We start from the raw sequence: 20122 nt of genomic DNA, 5'->3' as shown, positions 1-20122 counted from the left end.
AAAGGTTGTTATGCTACCTGACTATTACTGAGGGATATTAGAACACATCTAAAAAATGTTCATAATTTTTTTAAATTATTATTTTAATATTATTAACTATAATAACATCTATTTTGTATATATTTACAGGGCTGCCAGTAGAGGGAGCTCACGCTCTTTGGATGTAAATGTAGATACAGTCACAAACAGAGTTAAGACTGGAGATCAGTGGAGTGGGTGAAGACTGGAGATAAGTAGCACATTCCAGCAGATTTATTTATTTATTCATTTATTTATTTATTTAACTACCGTAAATCAGTCACAGTCACACAAATAGGCTCCATATTTTTTCTTACCTTGATGCAGAATTAGTGTTGAAAGTTGAAAGTTCATAAGCAGCCAAATGTTGCCAAAAGCAGGACAATTTTGAAGTAGACGCCCAACGTGATTGTTCCCTGCCCAACGGAATTAAAAATAGCCCAATGTGACAATCCTGGCAGGAGGAGAATTGAACTCCGTTCTCCAGCACGAGAGACAAAGAGGTTACCGCTGCGCTACCGGAGCTCAGGGGGGCGGAGCCCGAAATTACGTTGTATGAAGCAGACAGGAGCAATGACAGTGGTGCTGGTGACAAGATCGCCGAAAAACACGGGTCAAACTACCGCATATTTCTCCGCGATAGTAAGTCCGAGCAGAAAATGGATTGCACCACGAGAATCCTAAGGCTTTGAGCTTTTAAACCATGGTCAAATTATTTTCCAACTCCCGAAAATGCCCGATTTATGGCGAGTTGGAAACGTGTGTGTTTCTGCTTTCCTCCCGCGACTCTGCTTTGCCGATATAATGAGACTGAATGGGGGAGAGAGCTGGGACTCCCGCCTCGTTAAGAGTCGAAATGAAAAAAGTTGAAGCTACTTTGCTTGTGTCTTTACATTTTTCAAAGCACAACTATTTTTCCTACAATTTGATCCCAAATTTATGCATGTGAAGTGAAAATTGTGGCCAGGAGAGCAAGTTTGAGACAAAATTTTCAGGCGATTTTTCAGGGCTGCTTCACTCTAAGTGTGACGTCACTCACTCTAGCTCTCTCCATTAGTGTGTATTGCGTCAACTTCGAACCGGAATTGCGTAAAAACGGAATGTCGGATCGGTTTGAAAATTCGCAGGTAGCTTCCTCTCCCAAAGACGCAAATTTTTCTAATTTGGTGTGTGGACCTAGGTCCAAAGCTCTGCTCTGTGGAGCCTCGGGAAGTTTTGCCCATTCATTCGAATGGGCCAAATTTGCCACAAAAATGGGAATTTTGGGAATTCCAGATGTTGGATTCCTTATAAAAGTAATAGCACACTTCTCCCAATGGGGCCACACATTTTCTCAATTCATTGTGTGGGCCTAAAATGAAAGCTGTAGGTGGAGTAGCGCGCCGAAGAAATTTGCAGAAAAATAAAATATAATAATAATAAAAATAATAATTTAGGATAGTAAGATGTGTTGCCTTTCCAAGGCAAGCACATAATAAAAAGAATAAATATGCACAACAATAAGATGTGTTGCCTTTCCAAGGCAAGCACATAATAATAATAATAAAATTATAATAAAAATCAGGAAATAAGAATAAAACAATTAGGAAAAAGTTTTTTTTTAAGTTTTTTTAAGTGTAAGACACAGAATAGAATAGAATAGAATAGAACAGAATAGAATACAATAAAACAATGAAACTACAGCTACAAAGAACAGAGTAAAATGAGACTTCACTTTCCCAACAAAGCTCAATGGTTTAAGCCCCCCTCTCTCTCCCACACACACACACGCAACACACACACACACACACACACACACACACACACACACACACACCCACCATGGTCCTGTGCCTCCTGATTGGCTGGGACACGTGAGCCCAGCAGGCAGGTGGAGCGGCGAGGAGCTGCAGGGTCACTCTGTCCTGTCTGGTAGCCAGGCAGCCACACACACAGAACAGCGTGTGTGTGTGTGTGTGTGTGTGTAAGTGTGTGTGTGTGTGTGTGTGTGAGATGAGCGAGTCGGTGCCGCAGGACGAGCCGAGGAAGAGCCGAGGGAACCCAAAACATGACTTGAGGGACTATCAGTGAGTTAAAATGCTCTGTTCACGCCAGGCTTCACCTTTCTGAGCCGGTCTGGAGCCACGGAGACAAAACTGTGGTACTTAGCAGGATTATTATACTGATAGTGTATACTGTATACTGTAGTGGTAGGACTGGTACTGCTGGTAGTAGTGGGAAAGTACCAACACTTCCTATTCAGGTAGAAGTATTGTTGCTTTGCAGAAGTGGCAAAGGAGAACTTTCAGTTACACAGAAAAACAATCCACATTGAGCAGTCAGTTATCTTGTTTTTCTTCAGAATAGTTACAAAAATCTGCCAGTGGGATGAGATAATCCTCTCAATTAGTTTGAATTTTCTTGAATCAAGTGTCATTTTCTTGCTCCCGCGGGGCTCATCTGCCTCATTCTGCCTCGTTTCAACACAAACAAACAGAAAAAAAAATCTCTGGAATAAGTGAAACTGCATTGGAAACAAGTGGGATGGTTTGTGGCACTCTGTTTGAAGAAAATCCAGTAAATGGCTTGTTAACATGGGGATTTTTTTTTTGCAGTGCAGATGTGATCTTTCCCCTGTGGTCCTGAGGGACAGAGGGGACAGAGTTCAGGCAGGCTGTGTTCTCTGGGAAAACAAACCTCAACAACATGACACGCTACTCCTCTTATCTCGCGTGTCTGCTCGCTGTGAGCGGCTTCACGTTCGGCCACAACGCAGCGCTGAAGGACAGTCTGCAGAGTGTGTGTGCTGCAGACTGTACAGGCTGTAAATCAACACGCCGCTGTGTTTCCCAATGTGAAGGAAGAGGCTGAGGAAGGAGGAAACCCCTCCGGTTCATGCCAGCAGCCCAGATCTGAACTCTGTCACATCCAGATTGGATCCAGATTGATGTTACAAAGTCTGGACAGCAGGAAAACATGTGGAATGTGTTTTCTGCACATCAGATCCAAACCACATCTGGAGGAGGTTTGAACCGCGATTCCAATCTGATTTGTACAGATGCGTCTCACGTCACACACTAAGACAACGTCAGTTCAAAGTGACGGAAGTGCATGATAGCGGCTGCTGTTGCCATGGATACGTTAATTAATCTCAGACTTCTCAGTTGCTGAATTTGCTTAATGCGACGGAGACGTTCTGCGGCGACTTCACAGTGAGATGTTTACAGGGCGACATGATGGATCTTCATTGCTCACGCCTCCACGACGATGAATCGTATCTCCAATGTCTAGCATGCCGTTACCATAGCAACCCGTGCTGATAGGCCGGTGATGTTCAGGCCACACAAATACGATTTGGTCACTTGCAAATCAACAGTGTGGACAGTCTGTCCTAAAGATCTGATTTGAGGAACAGATCTGATTGGCCTGCATAAGCAAGAAATTTTAAAAACTAATAATATTAGAGAATTATGCGTTCCCCTGTGGTGATGCGTTTAATGACCTCACAGACCACCGTTGCCTACAACACCCAAGCAAAAACAAAAGCCCGCTCCTTCCACCTGCATCTGAATTCATTGAAAAAGAAATAAATTTGCTCCATTGTTAATAGACGATGGAGAGAAATGCTCTTATAATTTGGGTCATGATGGGCTGAAAGAGCTGTCCTGAGCTCCTGAGGCATTTCTAACTTCTGTTTGTTTGAGAGACGTGTAGCGTTCATCATTCTTCACCACATCAAAACAAGGTGGGCTGCCCTCAAACTGCACAGTCTGGCTTTCAGTGAAACTCTAATTCCAGACTTAGAGTCAAACTAAAGTTTTTATGTTTTTCATTATGTTTGGTATGTCAGTCCGGCACAGCTTCACATGAACCAACCAGATTTCAGCTGCTGCTAAACTCCTGCCATTACCCAGCAACACCTTCACTGAATTATCCAACGATATCAGTCCATCAATCCCTGTCTGTTGTCTTTCGTCAATTAAAGGCAGGTTATTTTCATCTTTTTTTCTTCCTTTTTCATTTTAGACGAACTGCTGTCTAAAACACAACTGTGGCATTCAAATGGAAGGCGATTGTGAGGGAATATTTTAGGTAGCTTGTTTTCCAGCGCTGCTCTTGCACCCAGACTCTAACGAACCGTTTTGCAGACCACTAGCAGCTGATTGGCTAGTAGGATTGGTGGCCCCGCCCTCCTCGCCGCCGTCCCACAAGGCTGCTGAGGCGTGGGCGGGCCGATGGTAATTTAAGTCTCAAAACGACAAGGTCCAGTTGTGATAAAACAACTGAGGCCAACTCTGATTGGCTAGTTTTTATGGTGACATCATTTCCCACTGAAAACCTTGAGGAGTCAAGCACCGTCTTTTAAAAACATTTAAATAACCTTTAAAAAAAAGCCTGATGTTTGTCACACCCCACTTTAAGCCTGGCTCATGCTTCCTGCAGGCGTTTATTCATGCTTCTCATAAAGAACCTTGAAAAGCCCTTTTGGTGGCACCGAAGGACAAAGCGACTATCCAATCCCGCCAAAGGAGAAGACAGAGAAGTAGAGCGTTTTTGGTTCGATACGCTCTAGTTTTCTGAAAGCCTTACCTTGAAACTCTTCATTTTCCTTCTTCTCTCTTCCTGCATTTCAAACTAAACGTGTGAAGCATGAACTGGGCTTCAGGCTGGGTAATAAATGATTCTTTATTGAAATTTGCAGCTCAGATGCAGAGAATGTGGCTGAGGAGCGGCAGAGGTGCGGCAGGACGGTGTCGGAGCCGCTGCAGGCCGGCGAGCCCGAGCCGCAGGAGCTCTGCAGCAGGAAGAAGCCAGCGCTGGTCAGGTAAACCTGGACTAAACTTTTTTTTTTTTGAGCTACTGTTTGGTTTTCTGTCCAACTAAACACCCAACTCCGATGAAAATCAAGTTTTTAACCTCGATAATGTCGAGGTCCACGTGGTGTACAACATGATTAAAAGTGAAAATAATAACTCATGTGGGTGTGTCTGCAGGTCCAAAACCTTCGACCACTCTCTGCTGTCTCAGATACAGACGGACTCCGATTCCAAGATGGAGAGGAAGAAGTCTCACTACAGCCAGGTGAGGCTTCAGCGTGACCGTCCACTGCAGACCTGACAGTGTTGATGTTTGTGTAGCCAGAAAGAAAAGATCTTCCATGTTCCACCAGAAAGTTTCTGCCACTCCTGCAGAACAAGTGTTGGCTGCCAGAAAGAAACAACATGAGCATGGAGAGATGACCTGTAGATGTTTTCCAGGTGATGCAACCACCTGCAACATGATGGAAGTCTCACTGTGTTTCTACACTATCAAAATGTCTGTCTCAGTCAGCAGTGGACAGAGTACTACAAACTTCTAGAAGTACTGTTCCTCTGCTGATATCTAACTGCAGTAGAAGTAGAAGTACTGTTCCTCTGCTGGTATTTGACTGCAGTAGAAGTAGAAGTACTGTTCCTCTGCTGATATCTGACTGCAGTAGAAGTAGAAGTACTGTTCCTCTGCTGGTATTTGACTGCAGTAGAAGTAGAAGTACTGTTCCTCTGCTGGTATTTGACTGCAGTAGAAGTAGAAGTACTGTTCCTGTCCACTGAAGTGAGGACCCTGTAGACTCAACTGACACATGTGGGACAAGCACATAATATGATGGTTGAGTCTACATGGTTCTCATTGCCCACACTTACTCCACATTTTTCGCCAGTTGAGTCTAAATGGTCCTCGCTGCAGTTTTTCATCATGCAACTTTTATTGTGAAAATGACAAGGAGTAGAGGCAACAAAGTAAATGCAGGTTCCTCTTTTCATCTTTGCTGACTGAGCTTTTATTATGAAAGGTTCCACAATCTGTCATTGACCATTTGCTCTTTATGATGGATCTGATTTAAAATGTAGTGAAAACTCAAGGAAAACATCCACTGGTAACACTGGTCTTGACGCCTCAGGATCCATTAAATAAAGTAGGACATCGTCTGCATATGTAGAAATTTTATTACTGACTTTAAAAAAACTACTAAGAAAAGTACAAGTACACAATAAAGGCACTACTCCAGTAACATTAGGAAATATAATTACTTTCTTCCACCTCCAGTTTCCAGAAGCCGAGAACAGAGCGGCTTCATTTCTGTTTCTGTTTCTGACAGGAAACTGAGCATCACAAGGCCAACTGATTGACTCGGAGTTGTTTTCGTTTGTGTGTTTTTTTCCTAATATACCAGGCTTATATTGGCCTTGTAATGAAACACATGGTCAGTTACCACTGTGATTTGTTCAGATACATATTGATTTTAGATTTGAACTTTGATATTACACTGATTATCTGTCTTAACCTGAACTCAGGTGACATCTTTCATGTGACATTTTATTTGGATTTCTAAATTAATGTATGTATGCTTGAATTATTTTATTATGATAATTATGATTATTATTGTCAGTAGTAGTAGTATAGTATTACCATCATTGCTTCAGTGGATAGTTTTAGGTAGGCTTTTTCACCATGACAACCATAAAACTGGCGTAAACATTTGATACTTTTAGAATTATTATTATTATTATTATTTTGCTATGTTTTGTTTTGTTTTGACATGTTAGTGGTTGGTTTTAGAGATACTGAATATCAGTTTAGAAACACTGAATAAAAATATTGGTTATTGTAAATTTTAATCCAAAAGCACTGGTATAGTATTGGCTTTCAAAAACCCATCTTGGTCTAACCCAACTTTCTCCAGTGCATGAAAGATAATTATTGTGCAGTGTGTGTGTGTGTGTGTGTGTGTGTGTGTGTGTGTTTCTGCATGCATGCCATTATTCATTAATGTGAGCACGTCACTGCAGTCTAACGTGTGTGTTGTGTTTCAGCTTTCCAAGAGCAACTCGCAGTACCATAAAATATTTAAAGAGGTCAGCAAAGAGGAGCTGCTCAGACAGAGTAAGTCTTAATGATCACAACTATCAGATCCACCTTAAATACTGCAGGAGCAATTCAGGACTTGGACTTTTACATTGAATAGCTGCTACATGTATGTTGCTTTATTTTAGTTAAGTTATGTTTTAGCAGGATGTCCCTTTGGACAGGTTTTGTTTTGTTGTAGGGCCCTGCATGCTAAATACCAGCTGATGAATTAAATAGCAGCTTTAAGTGACATGATATGAAATTACTGTTTTGAAAGTTCCTCTGCTATTGAAAATTCTCAAATAACTGCATTGCAAGGTGTAAGTTTGTCAGTATTTGTGTTTATTTTGATTGCACGCCATTGTGAAAACTGGACACCAAAATGTTGAATCTAATATTAAAGGCTGACTAGATATAATGTCAGTGCTAGATGAGGAATCAGACTGCAGTCTTGCACAAAATACCTATTAGATAGTTTTATATTATATAGATATTAATAGCACCTTAAATACTGCATGGATCTTAGGAAGGATTTGGCCACTAATCTAAGGCTGTGTTAACATTACAAGTCAAAGTCGCCCAAATCAGATTTTGAATAGCCTTCTTCCGACTTCCTCAGACTGAGACCAGATGTTGGACACCATTTTCACCAGGCTAACGACTCCCAGAGATTTCAAGTCTTTATGCTAAGCTAACAGGAAATGCTACCCATAGGAACTGAACCGCTGGATGTACAGAGGTGAAAATCTTGTCCAACATCTGGTCTCAGTCTGGGGAAGTTGCCCAAAAGAGTGGAGTACTCGTTTAAAGACAAACACTTACAGTTGTGTTAGTGCAGCCTGTAACTGGGTGTTGTTGTGGCTGTCAGGTTACACGTGCGCCTTGCAGAAGGACATCCTGTACCAGGGACGCCTGTTTGTGTCCGACAACTGGATCGGCTTCCACTCCAAGGTGTTTGGAAAAGACACCAAGGTAAAAACTGGAAACCAGACTTCTAAACACACCAGACTTCAGCTCTTACCTCTGCAGAGTATCTGTGTATTTTTAAAAAAATATCTAAGAAGTTGAATTTCGCAGCTTCAGAGTCTGTGGCTGAGACTCAGAGCTGCTGTGAACTAACTGGAGTCGTCTGTGGTGAATCGTAACGTCTAATGTTACAACCCCGCGGTTTTAAACAAAGACGGCAAACAGCGAGGTTATCGCACTACACTGCAGAGAAAATCTCCATGTTAGCCAGTCATTCAGGCTCCTGTTCAGTGTTCAACCTGTCAGTGGGAGGAGATAATCCCGCTGGCAGATTTTTTACTTTGTTGAAAGAAAAACAAGAGTTGAACACTGAGGATGATACTTTTTGCAGTGTGGACCTCTGCTGCTTCCTTTCCAAGGCCTCCAACAGTAAAATCCCAGGATTACAGACTGACATAACAGTGCAGACTCAGAGGTAAACACAGCAGGGCTTTAATTTGAGGATTAAATTTCCCTTCAAATTATTAATGTTTCACTGTGGATTTTAACAGAAAACTAGAGAGAAAAACATCCAACTTGCAACGCAGCATCCTCTGTAACATTTTATGTTGGATTATAGTCTGTCTTTATCTTACTCATGCAGATTATGTTTATAATATATTCTTCTTTTGAGAATTTGAACTGGCCCAATTCCCCTTCAGGGATCAATACTGTATTTATGAGTCTCATTCTGATTATATATATAATATCTTTTCTTTCTATTGTTGAAGAATTCATTTGCAACAGATGAAATCTCCAGTTGTATTCATCAACTTGTTTTTTTCCCCAGATAAAATCAATCAAACAATCATATTATTAAGCTAATGTATATAGGCCATATTGACTTCTGTATCAAAAATTTTGGATTTTGGATTCAGAAAATGTTTTATGCTTTATGTGAAACGATACAGACAACATTAAGTTAATTTGTTCAGGAATGACATTTATAATAAACTAACTCAAGTTAATCTATCTGTATAGTGTCAAAATGCAGTTTTTAAAAACAAACATTTTAAAAAGTCAATGAAGCGTCTCTGAGAATAAATCTGATTCCTCAGGTCATGTTGGTGGTTTTTAGTGTTTGGTTTTGAGATTTTTCTGCTGCTGGTGTAAAAGTCTGACCGTCACAGTAAAGGTTTCTCCTCACTCTCTGACTGTCGCAGATCACCCTCCCGGTGGTTTCTGTCACCCACATCAAGAAGACAAAAACCGCTATCTTGGTGCCAAATGCTCTGGTGATTGCCACGGCAACCGATCGGGTGAGAAATTTCAACACTCTTGCTGTGTTGCTTTGTTCCTACCCTCTAATACGACCCTCAGGAGTGTTTCCTGTGGGTCAAGTCATGGTTGAGTTTTAGATACGAAAAACACTTGGTTAGGGTTAGAGTGAGGTTGAGGTTAAGGTTAGAGGACCTTTGTCGTCATGGTGACAATAATAAACACACAAAAATGAACAAAACAAAATACCCAGAAACAAATGCCAGACTCACATCATGCGGGAACTGAATTCCAGGCCTTAAGGTTGAAAGTCCTGTGTTGGTGTGACCTGTACCATGACTGTTCTGCTCCATTCAAGTTCTGTGTTTCCTCCATACTTTTCCTGGAATCTTAGCGTGAACAGGAAGGTTCTGGGCTCGGTCTGGGCAGGCGCTAAGATGTACTAGGTGGCTGCTAGGGTTTTGCTAAGTGGTTTTATATATGTATGTATGTACACAGGAAATTTGACCAATATGAGCCTCTTAAGACAGATTCATTGCTAAAGTTTCAGCATTTCCCTATTAATTTTACTCTTGTGTGAGTGGAAACAGCACTTAGACCATCATGGGACACAAAAACTCTCCACTGAAACTAATTACAACTAAAAACGATCAGTTGATTGTTGAACTTCGGATTCAAGAGGAACAATGTGGAGTCCGTCTTAACCGTGGAACAGTGGACCAGCTCTTGACCCCTGCACAGATACTGGAGGGATGATGGAAATTTGACTATTCAGTCTACATGTGCTTTGTGGATTTGAAGAAGGCTTATGACCGTGTCCGCTGGGGGGTCCTGTGGGCGATGCTACAGTAGTGTGGGGCACAGGGTGTGCTGCTGTTGGCCTTTCGACATTCCCTGTATAACCGCAGTGAGAGCTGTGTCCATGTTCTTGGCACTAGGTTGAGCTCATTTCCAGCGGATGTTGGACTCCGCCAGGGCTGTCCCTTGTCCCCAATTCTGTTTGTGATCCTCATGGACAGGATTTCAAGGTGCAGTCGGGGTATGGAGGGTGTCCAGTTTGGTGACCACATGAATGCGGCCCTGCTTTTCGCAGATGATGTGGTCCTGCTGGGCTCATAAGGCTGTGACCTTCAGCATGAACTAGGGTGGTTTGCAGCCGAGTGCGAAGCAGTCAGGATAAAGATCAGCACATTTAAGGCTGAAGCCATGGTTCTCTGCCAGAAAAAGGTGGTTTGCCCTCTCCGAGTGGGGAGTGAGTTGTTGCCTCAAGTGGAGGAGTTCAAGTATCTCAGGGTCTTGATCACAAGTGAAGGTAGAGAGCAGGTGGCTAGGTGGATCAAGGCAGCAGCAGCAGCTCTGTGGTCGCTGTAACAGACCGTCGTGGTGAAGAAGAAACTGAGCCAGAAGGTGAGGCTCTCAATTTACCGGTCAATCTTTGTTCCAACCGTCAACTATGTTCACGAGCTTTTGGTGGTGACCAAAAGAATGAGATTGAGGATGCGAGCATTGGAAATGGGTTTCGTCTCAAGGTGGCCGGGTGCTCCCTTAGGGAGAGGGTGAGGAGCTCAAACATGGAGGAAAAGAGCCAGCTAAGGTGATTCGGGTATCTGGTCAGGACGTCTCCTGGGCGCCTCCCGGCATGATCATCTAGTAAGAGGCCCTGGTGCAAACCCAGGACACACTGTGGGGACTAGGTGTCCCGGCTGGCCTGGGAACACCTTGGGATCCCCCAGGAGGAACTGGTGGATGTGGCCGGGGAAAAAAAACATCTGAACGGACATCCTCCGCCTGGTGCCACCGCAACCCAGGTCCGGATAAGCGGCAGAAAATTAATGAATGGATAAACGAACCAATAAGCTAAAAACATTGTGCTCATCATCACCATGTCTTTATGCAGACGTGTGAGGGGTTATATGAAATTATCACATTAGAATCAGTTCAGGTTGAATTACCATAGAAACCAAAAACAACACTGAGTCAGCTATACAATAAGTACTAGTAGCATTATGTAGAGATGTAACTTTTGTTTGCTCTTCTCCATTAACATGTTCAGTAGTTTCGAGATGCGGCAGATCAGCTCTGAGTGAACAAAACATTTTACAGTCAGCACTCTTCAAAATGTATCAACAGTTGATAAATGGCCATGAACAATACATTTATTTTTATTCCTAAAATAGTTTTTTTCTCCCCCTTGTGCAGCACGTGTTTGTGTCCTTCCTGTCCAGAGACAACACCTACAAGTTCCTGATGTCCGTCTGTTTACATCTGGAGGTGAGGAACTACTTCCTGTCTGCTTTAAAGTCCCCCTGAAATGACCTCACATGACCTCCACGTCCTGTCAAACAGAGCGTCTTGAACAGTGACATCATCCTGCTCCATCACCAACTATTTTTATAATTAATTAATGAAATTTTTAAGAAGAAAATGTCCAATTTCTTCTTAATCTTCTTGGATGTGAATATTTTCTGGATTCCTTATGCCAGTAAACTAAAGATGTTTGGGTTGCAGACAAAACAAAACATCTGAGGACGGCACCTTGGCCTGGGATCAACATTTCTCACCATTTTCCGACATTTAATGGACCGAACACCTAATTTATTAATCGATTAAATAACAGACAGATGAATGGATGATGATAATGATGGTTGTGTTTCTCTGTGCAGGAGAAGAGTCCCTGCAGCAGCCCCGTCCCGTCCTCTGCAGAGCACAGCTTCAGATGTCAGAGGTCACCTCGCTCGCCCCGCTTTCCTCTGGTCAGTCAACTTCACACACATACACACAAACACACACACACACACATCACAGCAGCCATTGTGGACAGTCATCAATATTATGGTAAGGTTTGAATATACTATTTTTCTTCTTTGTCTCTGTGTGCTCTGCCTTAGTTTTTTGTCTTGTCTTGTTTTGCACACTCCGCATACAAACTGCAATTATTATCTTTTATTCTTTCCATTTTTAAGTTTCTACTCATTATATTTTAATGTTTAATGTCTTATTTATGTGCTGAATCCTGTCTCTGCTTGCTCCTGCAGCGATCACACAGGGATCAGTGACGTTTGTGGCCTGACAAACTAACAAATACATATAAAATACAATGAATTGCCTCACAGGGGCGTGCGGAGGCTCCACTCTTTCTATTTGTATTTGTTTCGCGGCAAAATAATTTGGATTTGGATTCAGGGAAAAAAAGCGGGGCATGGCTCAAACCAGAAATCGTTGGATTTTAAACCAAAAAGAAATATTAAATATGTTATGTTATTAAGTTTAAGGATGGTTTTACATTATTTGTGTGCTGTGATTGTTAGGATTAGGGTTAGGGTTAGTGTTACCTCCATCCACTACGCATTTTGTCATGTGCTGTCTGGGTTTATGCTGCTTTAAAGTAAAAGACTGGATGTCAAACACAGATCAATCATCTCTCACATGAAAACATGGATTGTGAAGATATTCTATGTATTATATCAAGCCGAACTTTTATAAAAATGTTTGAAAGGGTAATTTATTCATTAGAAAGTCATTAACTGTTGTTGTTGTTGTCACCAGGACAAACACACCGAGCTGGAGCAGGAAATACAGTTCACCCAATTTTCCCTCGTGGGATCAATAAAGTATTTCTGATTCTGAAACATGACAGAAATGAACGCACCCAAAATTATAAATTAAAAAAATCTAATTAACTAACCTCCTAAGTGGCCTCCTGTGTCCCTGCAGGGTTTTCCGGCCGACTTCAGCGACCTGGACGGGGCGGTGAGGCAGAGGAGGCAGGACATGGAGGAGAGCAGCAGCTCCGACTCGCAGACACCTGACTACGACAAGCTGGCAGGTAGCAGCCGCAGGGACGAGGAGAGGAGGCAGAGACACACACACACTTACAACCATTTTCTAATATAGCAGCAAACGTCAAACAGACACACCGGCCTCGAGTTTCAATGAACTCATTTGATTTTGGCCAAAGACAAACTACCTTTTGTTTGATTATGGTATTAGCATCGCTCTGTAGCAAATACAGAAAATAATTAATAATAAATTAATATTAAATAATAATAATAATAAATAAATATTGTAACTGGTCCGCTGTAGATGATGCACCATGCTCCCAAAACGCTAATTCATGGCTATTCAGTCTCATCTTCAGTGTTCAAATCTTGTTTTTCGGGTTAAAGAATCCACTCGTGTAATCTCACTTTTTTCTTGACTCAAGAAAATTCTGGAAACAGGCTGATTAGCATTGGAAGCAAGTGGGGTTAATTAAACTCCTGTCAGGTTTTTTTTTTTTTACATTGTTTGAATGAAAATAAGATTTTAAAATTCAGTTTGAGACTAGTTTGTGCAGTGCAGAGCCTGGGGAAAGTCTTCAGCAGTGAAATAGTGGATTACTGAGTGCCGTGGTGTAGCGGTGCAGACTCAGAGGAAAACACTCTGACTGCAGGGAGGCACTTTAAAAATGACTGAGCCACTTGTTACGACAGATTTTTTTTTGCATGGTGGATGCTCATCGACATGGGGAACAGCATTATGATCTCTGTGTGTCTGTGCAGAGTTTCCCGTTCCTCCTTTCCTGGACGTGTTGAAGCACGGAGAGAGCGCCCCTGCCGACCAATCAGAGCCCGAGGTGAAGAAGCAGCAGCAGCAGAGCCCGAAGAGCAGCGACGCCAAGCAGCACGAGCAGCACTACGCCGGTACAGCCACTGTCCTCTGTCCTCACCCTCCTGTTAGCTTTAGGGCCTATCTGACCCCATTCAGTGGGACGTCTCTAAATATTTAACATAATAATAATAATAATCATTATGAAGCCAGTTAATAATAATTGGCTTCATATTTCATGACTTTTCCTAATTTAATAGGGACAAGACAGACCATTTTCTGGAGGTTTAAATTACTGAGGTCAAACTGACCCCATTTTGATAAAATATGTCAGTAAATTAGCAGGTAACAGGAGGGTTAAATTTCCTTTGAAGTCCTCCTCCAGCCATTTATTAAAGCCCTAAAAACTCATAAAGCTTTTAGTTTTTTTTTATTTTTATTTTTTTTATGAAAAAACATCCCATCCTGCCTTAAAACGGCTTAGATGTAACTTCTTCTCGCCCTCATTAAGTATGCACGTATCTATGAGCATGCAAATAGTCCCCGCCTACCTATATCTGCATATATAAAAAACTTTTTTTTTCAATTTGGTCCTGTTGATTTATTTTTTTTTTAAATAAAACACTCAAGTGAACGGTGGGGTTTATGCTAATGATATGCAAAGCAGCACCCTGTCAGTTGATAGATAGATAGATAGATAGATAGATAGATACTTTATTCATCCCGCAGGAAATTCGCAATGGGATTGGTTCCTTCGGTTTATGGCGTCACAGATCTTGCCCGTCTTAATCCGTCTCGCTGAGTCCTCGGTTCACTGCAGCGTCAAAATGGAAAATGGTGATAATGTTTATTTCCCTGCTGATCAAACGAAAATCACCACACGTTAAAAACACTGCACTGCCCTCTAGTGGCTGAAACTGTCAGTCGGTGATGCAGCAGCAGGTATTTTGCTGTAGACAGCTGCACAAAGAAAACCAGTCTGACTGGCTGAAGTTTCAACCACTAGAGGGCAGTGCAGCAGGCATTTTCTGCCTTGTGTGGTTTAGTGCCAAGTTACTCTTTATGTAAAAAAAAAACAAAAAAAAAAACACTATACCATTAGATACACATCCATATTGTGTATCTAATGGTTGCAGCTCCATCACACTGCTGATCAGAAATCAGAAATAGTTTATTGAGGGGAAACTGGATCAGCTGCAGCTGCTCAGACTCGAAAAATCTCTATGAGCGTAAGTGTGAAGTTATAAGATTCAGAGAGGAAAGGAGAATTATTCAAATATGTGCATTAGACTAAGTAAGAATATGTGCATTAGAATTTGAGCAAAGTACCTTATGTTAAAAAGACAGTATGGATTAATATCACAATAATGTTACAGTACATTCAGAAAATAAGAACACCAAACTATTGCACTACTGAGTTATTGCACAGTTAGACAGATACATGCAGTTATTATTATTATTGCAAAGTTGAACAGTCTACAGTTATGCTGTTTTATAATTGAGCGAAATATTCGCTGATTTTCTGGCTGCAGAATCAGATCAAACAGAAAAGATCCACATGTCTGTTTGGACGGAGCCTCAGTTTGGCCAGTTTCTGTTCTTTGCTTTTGTTTGTTCTTACTTATGTTTGTGTAATAGATGCATAACATTTGGTAATCCATATTGAAAAGTTACAAATGAAAGCCGCACCTAACATCTGTGAGTAAATCAGTGCGCCGTCGTTTGTCAGGTGAAAACTTTGCTTCTGCCAAAATTCAACTTTTTTTTTTTTGAATTTGTGGAACAGCAGTCTTGTTTTTTATTTAGTTTGGAAAATGTTTCAAGAATCTGCGAGTTTACACATCCTGTTGTTCTGTTTTTATTGTTTATATTCTTCTTTCCTTTCCAGATGTGTTTTAGTTGTTTTTGGTTTTGGACGTGGAGTTTGATCATTTCGTTTTAGGTTAAAAACTGTCAGTTTAACAAGATAAGAAGAATCAAGAATCAACACGTTTTATTATTTTCCATTTTTCCAGACTCAGAGGTTGTTGTAGACGGCAGGACTCTGAAGCCGGTTTCTCTCAACACACTGCTGTTTGTCTACCTGTTTCTGTGAGTTTAAAGATATTCATTCATTCATTCATTCATTCACTTATCCACCCACGTCTGTGTCACAGCACTCCCTCAGCCTAACCCTGTCTGCTCGTGTTTTTGTGTCTTTATCCTCTAATCAGTCCATTCATCATTTGTTCTGTGTGTGTGTGTGTGTGTGTGTGTGTGTGTGTCTCAGAGTGTGTGTGTTGGTGCTGTCCTCATGTTACATGGCCTTTAAGATCGTCTCCCTGGAGCAGAGGCTGAGTGCGCTGGGCTCCATGAGTGACTTCCACCAGCCGGAGTGAGTCTGGGAAAAAAATAAATCAAAAATAAATAAAGGGGAAGTGGAACTGATCATCTCCAGGCCTTGAAAAAAAATCAGAAACTGCATAAAAACATGGGGAAAACAGTAAATCAGTCATTGAAAATGTCATCATTTTCATGTTTACTGTAGCTAAATGGTGAGATTTTTTCCTCATGAGTGTGATCTGAATTTACCTTTGGGGGAAAAAAAACTCACAATTTAGCTGTATTTTATTTATTTATTCATTTATTCTCCATCTGAACTCATTGTTAAGTCCCATCTTCAGCATTCAAATCTCATTTTTCTTCAGACAAGGTTAAAACAAAAATCTGCCAGTGAGGATGAGATAATCCCACTTGTTTGTGCAGTTTGACTTATTTCAGGATTTTTTTCTCTCTGGAAACGAGACTGAATGTGTTGGAACGAGGCAGAAAAAGGCCGATCAGCCATGAGGATCCAGTGGGATTATCTAATCCTACTGGCAGATTTTTTGAACACATTTCAGATACCCTTTGCCCTTTTTTACGGTGTTTTCATTTGATTTGATTTCAGTGAGTTTCTGCGAGGAAGTGCTGATATGAACACAGAGCTCTACTCTGAGCTGACACTCAACCTGATGAAGCTGGAGAAGGTCAGTCTGTCTGTCTGCCTGCCTGTCTGTCTGTCTGTCTGTCTGTCTGTCTGCCTGCCTGCCTGCCTGCCTGTCTGTCTGTCTGTCTGTCTGTCTGTCTGCCTGTCTGCCTGTCTGTCTGTCTGTCTGTCTGTCTGTCTGCCTGTCTGTCTGTCTGTCTGTCTTACTGTAATAGAAGTGAAATCCCTCTGGACGACACAAATGACGTGAATTTCTGCAACACAAAAAAAAAAAAAAAAAAAAAATCAAAATTTGCATATTCAAAAACTGCATGCTGTGTGAGTCGTCGACACGAGAACTGAGTTCCCATTCGGTCTGAACGAGTCGTTTAATGGAGCAGAGCCTTGATGAACGTCCTCAGTCACACCTGAGTTCACCTGCTGCAGCCTCTTTCCTGCCTCAGTCAGTGAGCACGGGCATGTGGAATCATATTTTCATTTACCCGCCATAAACTCTGCTCCTGCATGTCAAAAGAGGAGCGAGCTGGAGTCTCAGGAGACGTTTCCTGAGAGCGAAGGGAAACCTGAAGCTCAGGCTCGATGCTGTTAATTAAACATTTATAGTCACGGATCTGACCACAGATCAGCCCCACCTGTAAGAGGAGCTCACCTGATCGGCTACAAAGCATCTACATGTTAACACGTTCGAGTCCTGTTGTTGTTGTTGTTCTTCACATCACTTCCAGCGCTGGTCCACTTGTTTCCAGATTTTTTCTTGAATCAAGCATCATTTTCTTCTGGACTTTCCCTTGATGTGTTTCTACTCGCTCGCAGAAAATCTCCAGAAACAAGTGAAACTGCATGGAAACAAGTGGGATTATGGGACTAACTGACTTTTTAAGGTGGATTTTTTTTGCAGTGCAGGACGTGATCAAACCTGTAGCACTGTGATCAGACGCTGAGCTTACAAGTGTTAATGCTGTTAATGAAAAACAGTTTGAAATCTATTCATCAGACAAAATGTTTGGCTCCTCAGTGGCTAAAACTTCCCAATATGAATTTCAGGTGAGCTACGCTGGGTTTGCAGCTGCATCAGCAATAATGCATCAAAAATGTACATTTAATATTTTATGGTGCTAATGCAAGCCACGAGTCATATGCAGTTAACCAGCTCACAGACTCGACTCGGAAAGAAATGACTTTTGGTCGTAATACAGGGTGACCCAAAAAAACGGGAACTTTTTAACAATCCAATAAAACCAAGAGTGATGGAAGAAAAATATTTTATTCATAGTAATTGAAACCTTAAAACATGCCATTTAAGAAACAATGATGCAATTTTCATTTTTTTAAAAATTGTGCTGCCACTTGCTCATGTCTGCCAATACGCACTTCAAAAGTTCCCGTTTTTTTGGGTCACCCTGTATAAATCGAGAAGTCTAAATGGGAAGTGTGTTTTTCATTGGTTAGTGACGGTGGCGTTCAGGACGGTGAGGCTCGGCAGGACCGTGCGGCAGGTTTGGGGTGTAACAGCGTGTTTCTCCCTGCAGGTGCAGAGGAACCTGCAGAGACTGCTGGACGAAGCCACCTGAACTCATCACACAGCACCGGGATGGCTGGCTCTCGTCTCCTCGGAGAACCAGGGTCATCGTCTCAGTGACTGTCGCTGCATTTCCTTCTCAAAGACCTGAGGGCTGTTTGAACTCAGCTTGTATTTTTGTTTTTTTTTTCTTGGGTCACACTGATTCCAGCCAGGCTCTCTGTATTTACATCTGATGAGATCAAGGTTGTTTGCTCTCTGTTGGGTTTATCTCTCAGAGCACCTTTTGGCTCAATTTAGACCTTCCACGTTTTTTTTTTTTTTTTTTCCTGCAGCTGACTGAAACAGCAAACAGATTTCCGTCTGATATGATAATGACACTGACTTTGATTTCTGCTCTGAATCAGAACAATTTTTTTTTCCAGCTCGGATCCAAAACCAGACATCATCATTTACCTGCTTTTATTTAATTCTGACCACCACAGCCCGTTTCTGCGAGCAAATAAAGAGACGGCCTGTGGCTTCAGCGGCTCGGTCTCTGTTTGTGACAGGCCTGAGCACAGCTGTGTTTTTTTTTTTTTTTCAGCTTCCCTGTCTCATGAGATTTTTAAATTGAGATCACCGTGATCTCATTCCACTGTTACATATCGTCAGTGTGTGATCTACGGCGCATTTCAGGGGTTACTTTGTGATGAGGTGCTGTAATTGACCTTTGTTTTATCTTTCTTTTTGATGCGCTCTTTTTTTTTTCAATCCATCTTGTCTGCTTCTACTATGGTTAGAAATTTGCTACATTACCCAGAATGCTTTCACACAGAAAATGGTTGTTAATTTTTTTTTTTTTTTTTTTTTTTTTTTGATCACAGTGAGATTATTCACCTGTGGGTTTTGTGTTTTGGCGAAAGTGTAAGACAGCGAGGCGGAGGCAACAGCAAATCCATGGCAATGCTCCAATTATATACATAAATAGATAAATAAATAAATAAATAAATAAAGCTGCATTGCTTTATTTATTAGAGCTTTACAACCGAATGTGAAGCACATCACCAACTCACTGTTTTTCTTACAGCACTTTAGGGATGATCTTTAAATAATTCACGACATCTGCCTGCCAAAAGCCTAATCACTACAACATGGATCTGCCTGTCTGTCTGCCTGCCTGTCTGTCTGTCTGTCTGTCTGTCTCTGCAGTATGAGCAGTGGGCCTGTGTTGACCGTCAGATTAATAATTAACTCAGAAACTAAATCAGGCATCAGACGGAGATGGAAGGTCTCTGTCTGCTCCAGTTTGTCTTTGACGTGAGACGTGTGAGTCAGAGCCGGCCTCGATCCCCCCCCCAAGTTCAAACCAGGTCAACTTTCTCTCCGCATCCACCGCCGCGTTGCCAGGGAGTCGGAATCAGATGGAGTTTGTGTGTGTGTGTGTGTGTGTGTGTGTGTGTGTTGCAGACAGGCTGTTGCAGATCCGCAGCCGGACAGGATCAGACATTCGGGGCGACGAGGACAAAGCGCACGGCTGATGAGGCCACGGTTAAGGTCAAAGTTCACACAGCAGAAATGAAAACAGGCATTTGGTTCATTTGGTTTCACTCTCATTCGCTCTTTAATAATATCAGGATCGGTAAAATATTATCACAGTCACCAAACCATCAAACATTTCCCCAGAAATTAAACTGCTTAATGAAAAATGAAGTATATATATCGGATTAAGAGTCAAAACAGACAAATCTAAAGCTGACGGAGCTGTTTGTCCACAGGGGGGCACTGCACTGCCTCAAATAGAGATTAATTTACCTCCAGTATCATGTAACCTCTTATATGTTTCCTGAGGCAGCATCGAGTCATTTTGGTTTTTTTGCAAATGAGCTCCACGGCGACGTGAGCCAGGAAAACCCCTGCCGTCAGATTCTGTCATACACCTGCACGTCAGTCAGTCGGCGGCA

The 20122-nt window shown here is 41.8% G+C and overlaps 1 protein-coding gene across 1 annotated transcript; it reads left to right on the top strand.

Moving 5' to 3' along the window:
- The first annotated feature begins 2010 nt into the window (after positions 1-2010).
- On the top strand, positions 2011-18260 carry gramd2b (GRAM domain containing 2B). Its single transcript, XM_030059719.1, has 14 exons — positions 2011-2084; positions 4700-4822; positions 4992-5079; positions 6849-6918; positions 7751-7854; positions 9051-9146; positions 11305-11376; positions 11769-11858; positions 12820-12931; positions 13647-13787; positions 15708-15783; positions 15962-16066; positions 16622-16700; positions 18190-18260. Exons 1-14 carry the CDS (start codon positions 2011-2013, stop codon positions 18229-18231), a joined length of 1272 nt encoding a protein of 423 aa, XP_029915579.1. The 3' UTR covers positions 18232-18260.
- The last annotated feature ends 1862 nt before the right edge of the window (positions 18261-20122 follow it).

Source organism: Myripristis murdjan, chromosome 9, assembly GCF_902150065.1.
Source record: "Myripristis murdjan chromosome 9, fMyrMur1.1, whole genome shotgun sequence".
NCBI lineage: Eukaryota > Metazoa > Chordata > Actinopteri > Holocentriformes > Holocentridae > Myripristis > Myripristis murdjan.
This window is presented reverse-complemented; position numbering and strand designations above follow the sequence as displayed.

Excerpts from the sequence above, each read along its gene's own strand:
- gramd2b (XM_030059719.1), top strand. The coding sequence starts at position 2,011 with ATGAGCGAGTCGGTGCCGCAGGACGAGCCGAGGAAGAGCCGAGGGAAC. Across the intron at positions 6,919-7,750 it reads AGAGGAGCTGCTCAGACAGA|GTTACACGTGCGCCTTGCAG; the intron begins GTAAGTCTTAAT and ends TGTGGCTGTCAG. Across the intron at positions 11,859-12,819 it reads GCTCGCCCCGCTTTCCTCTG|GGTTTTCCGGCCGACTTCAG; the intron begins GTCAGTCAACTT and ends GTGTCCCTGCAG.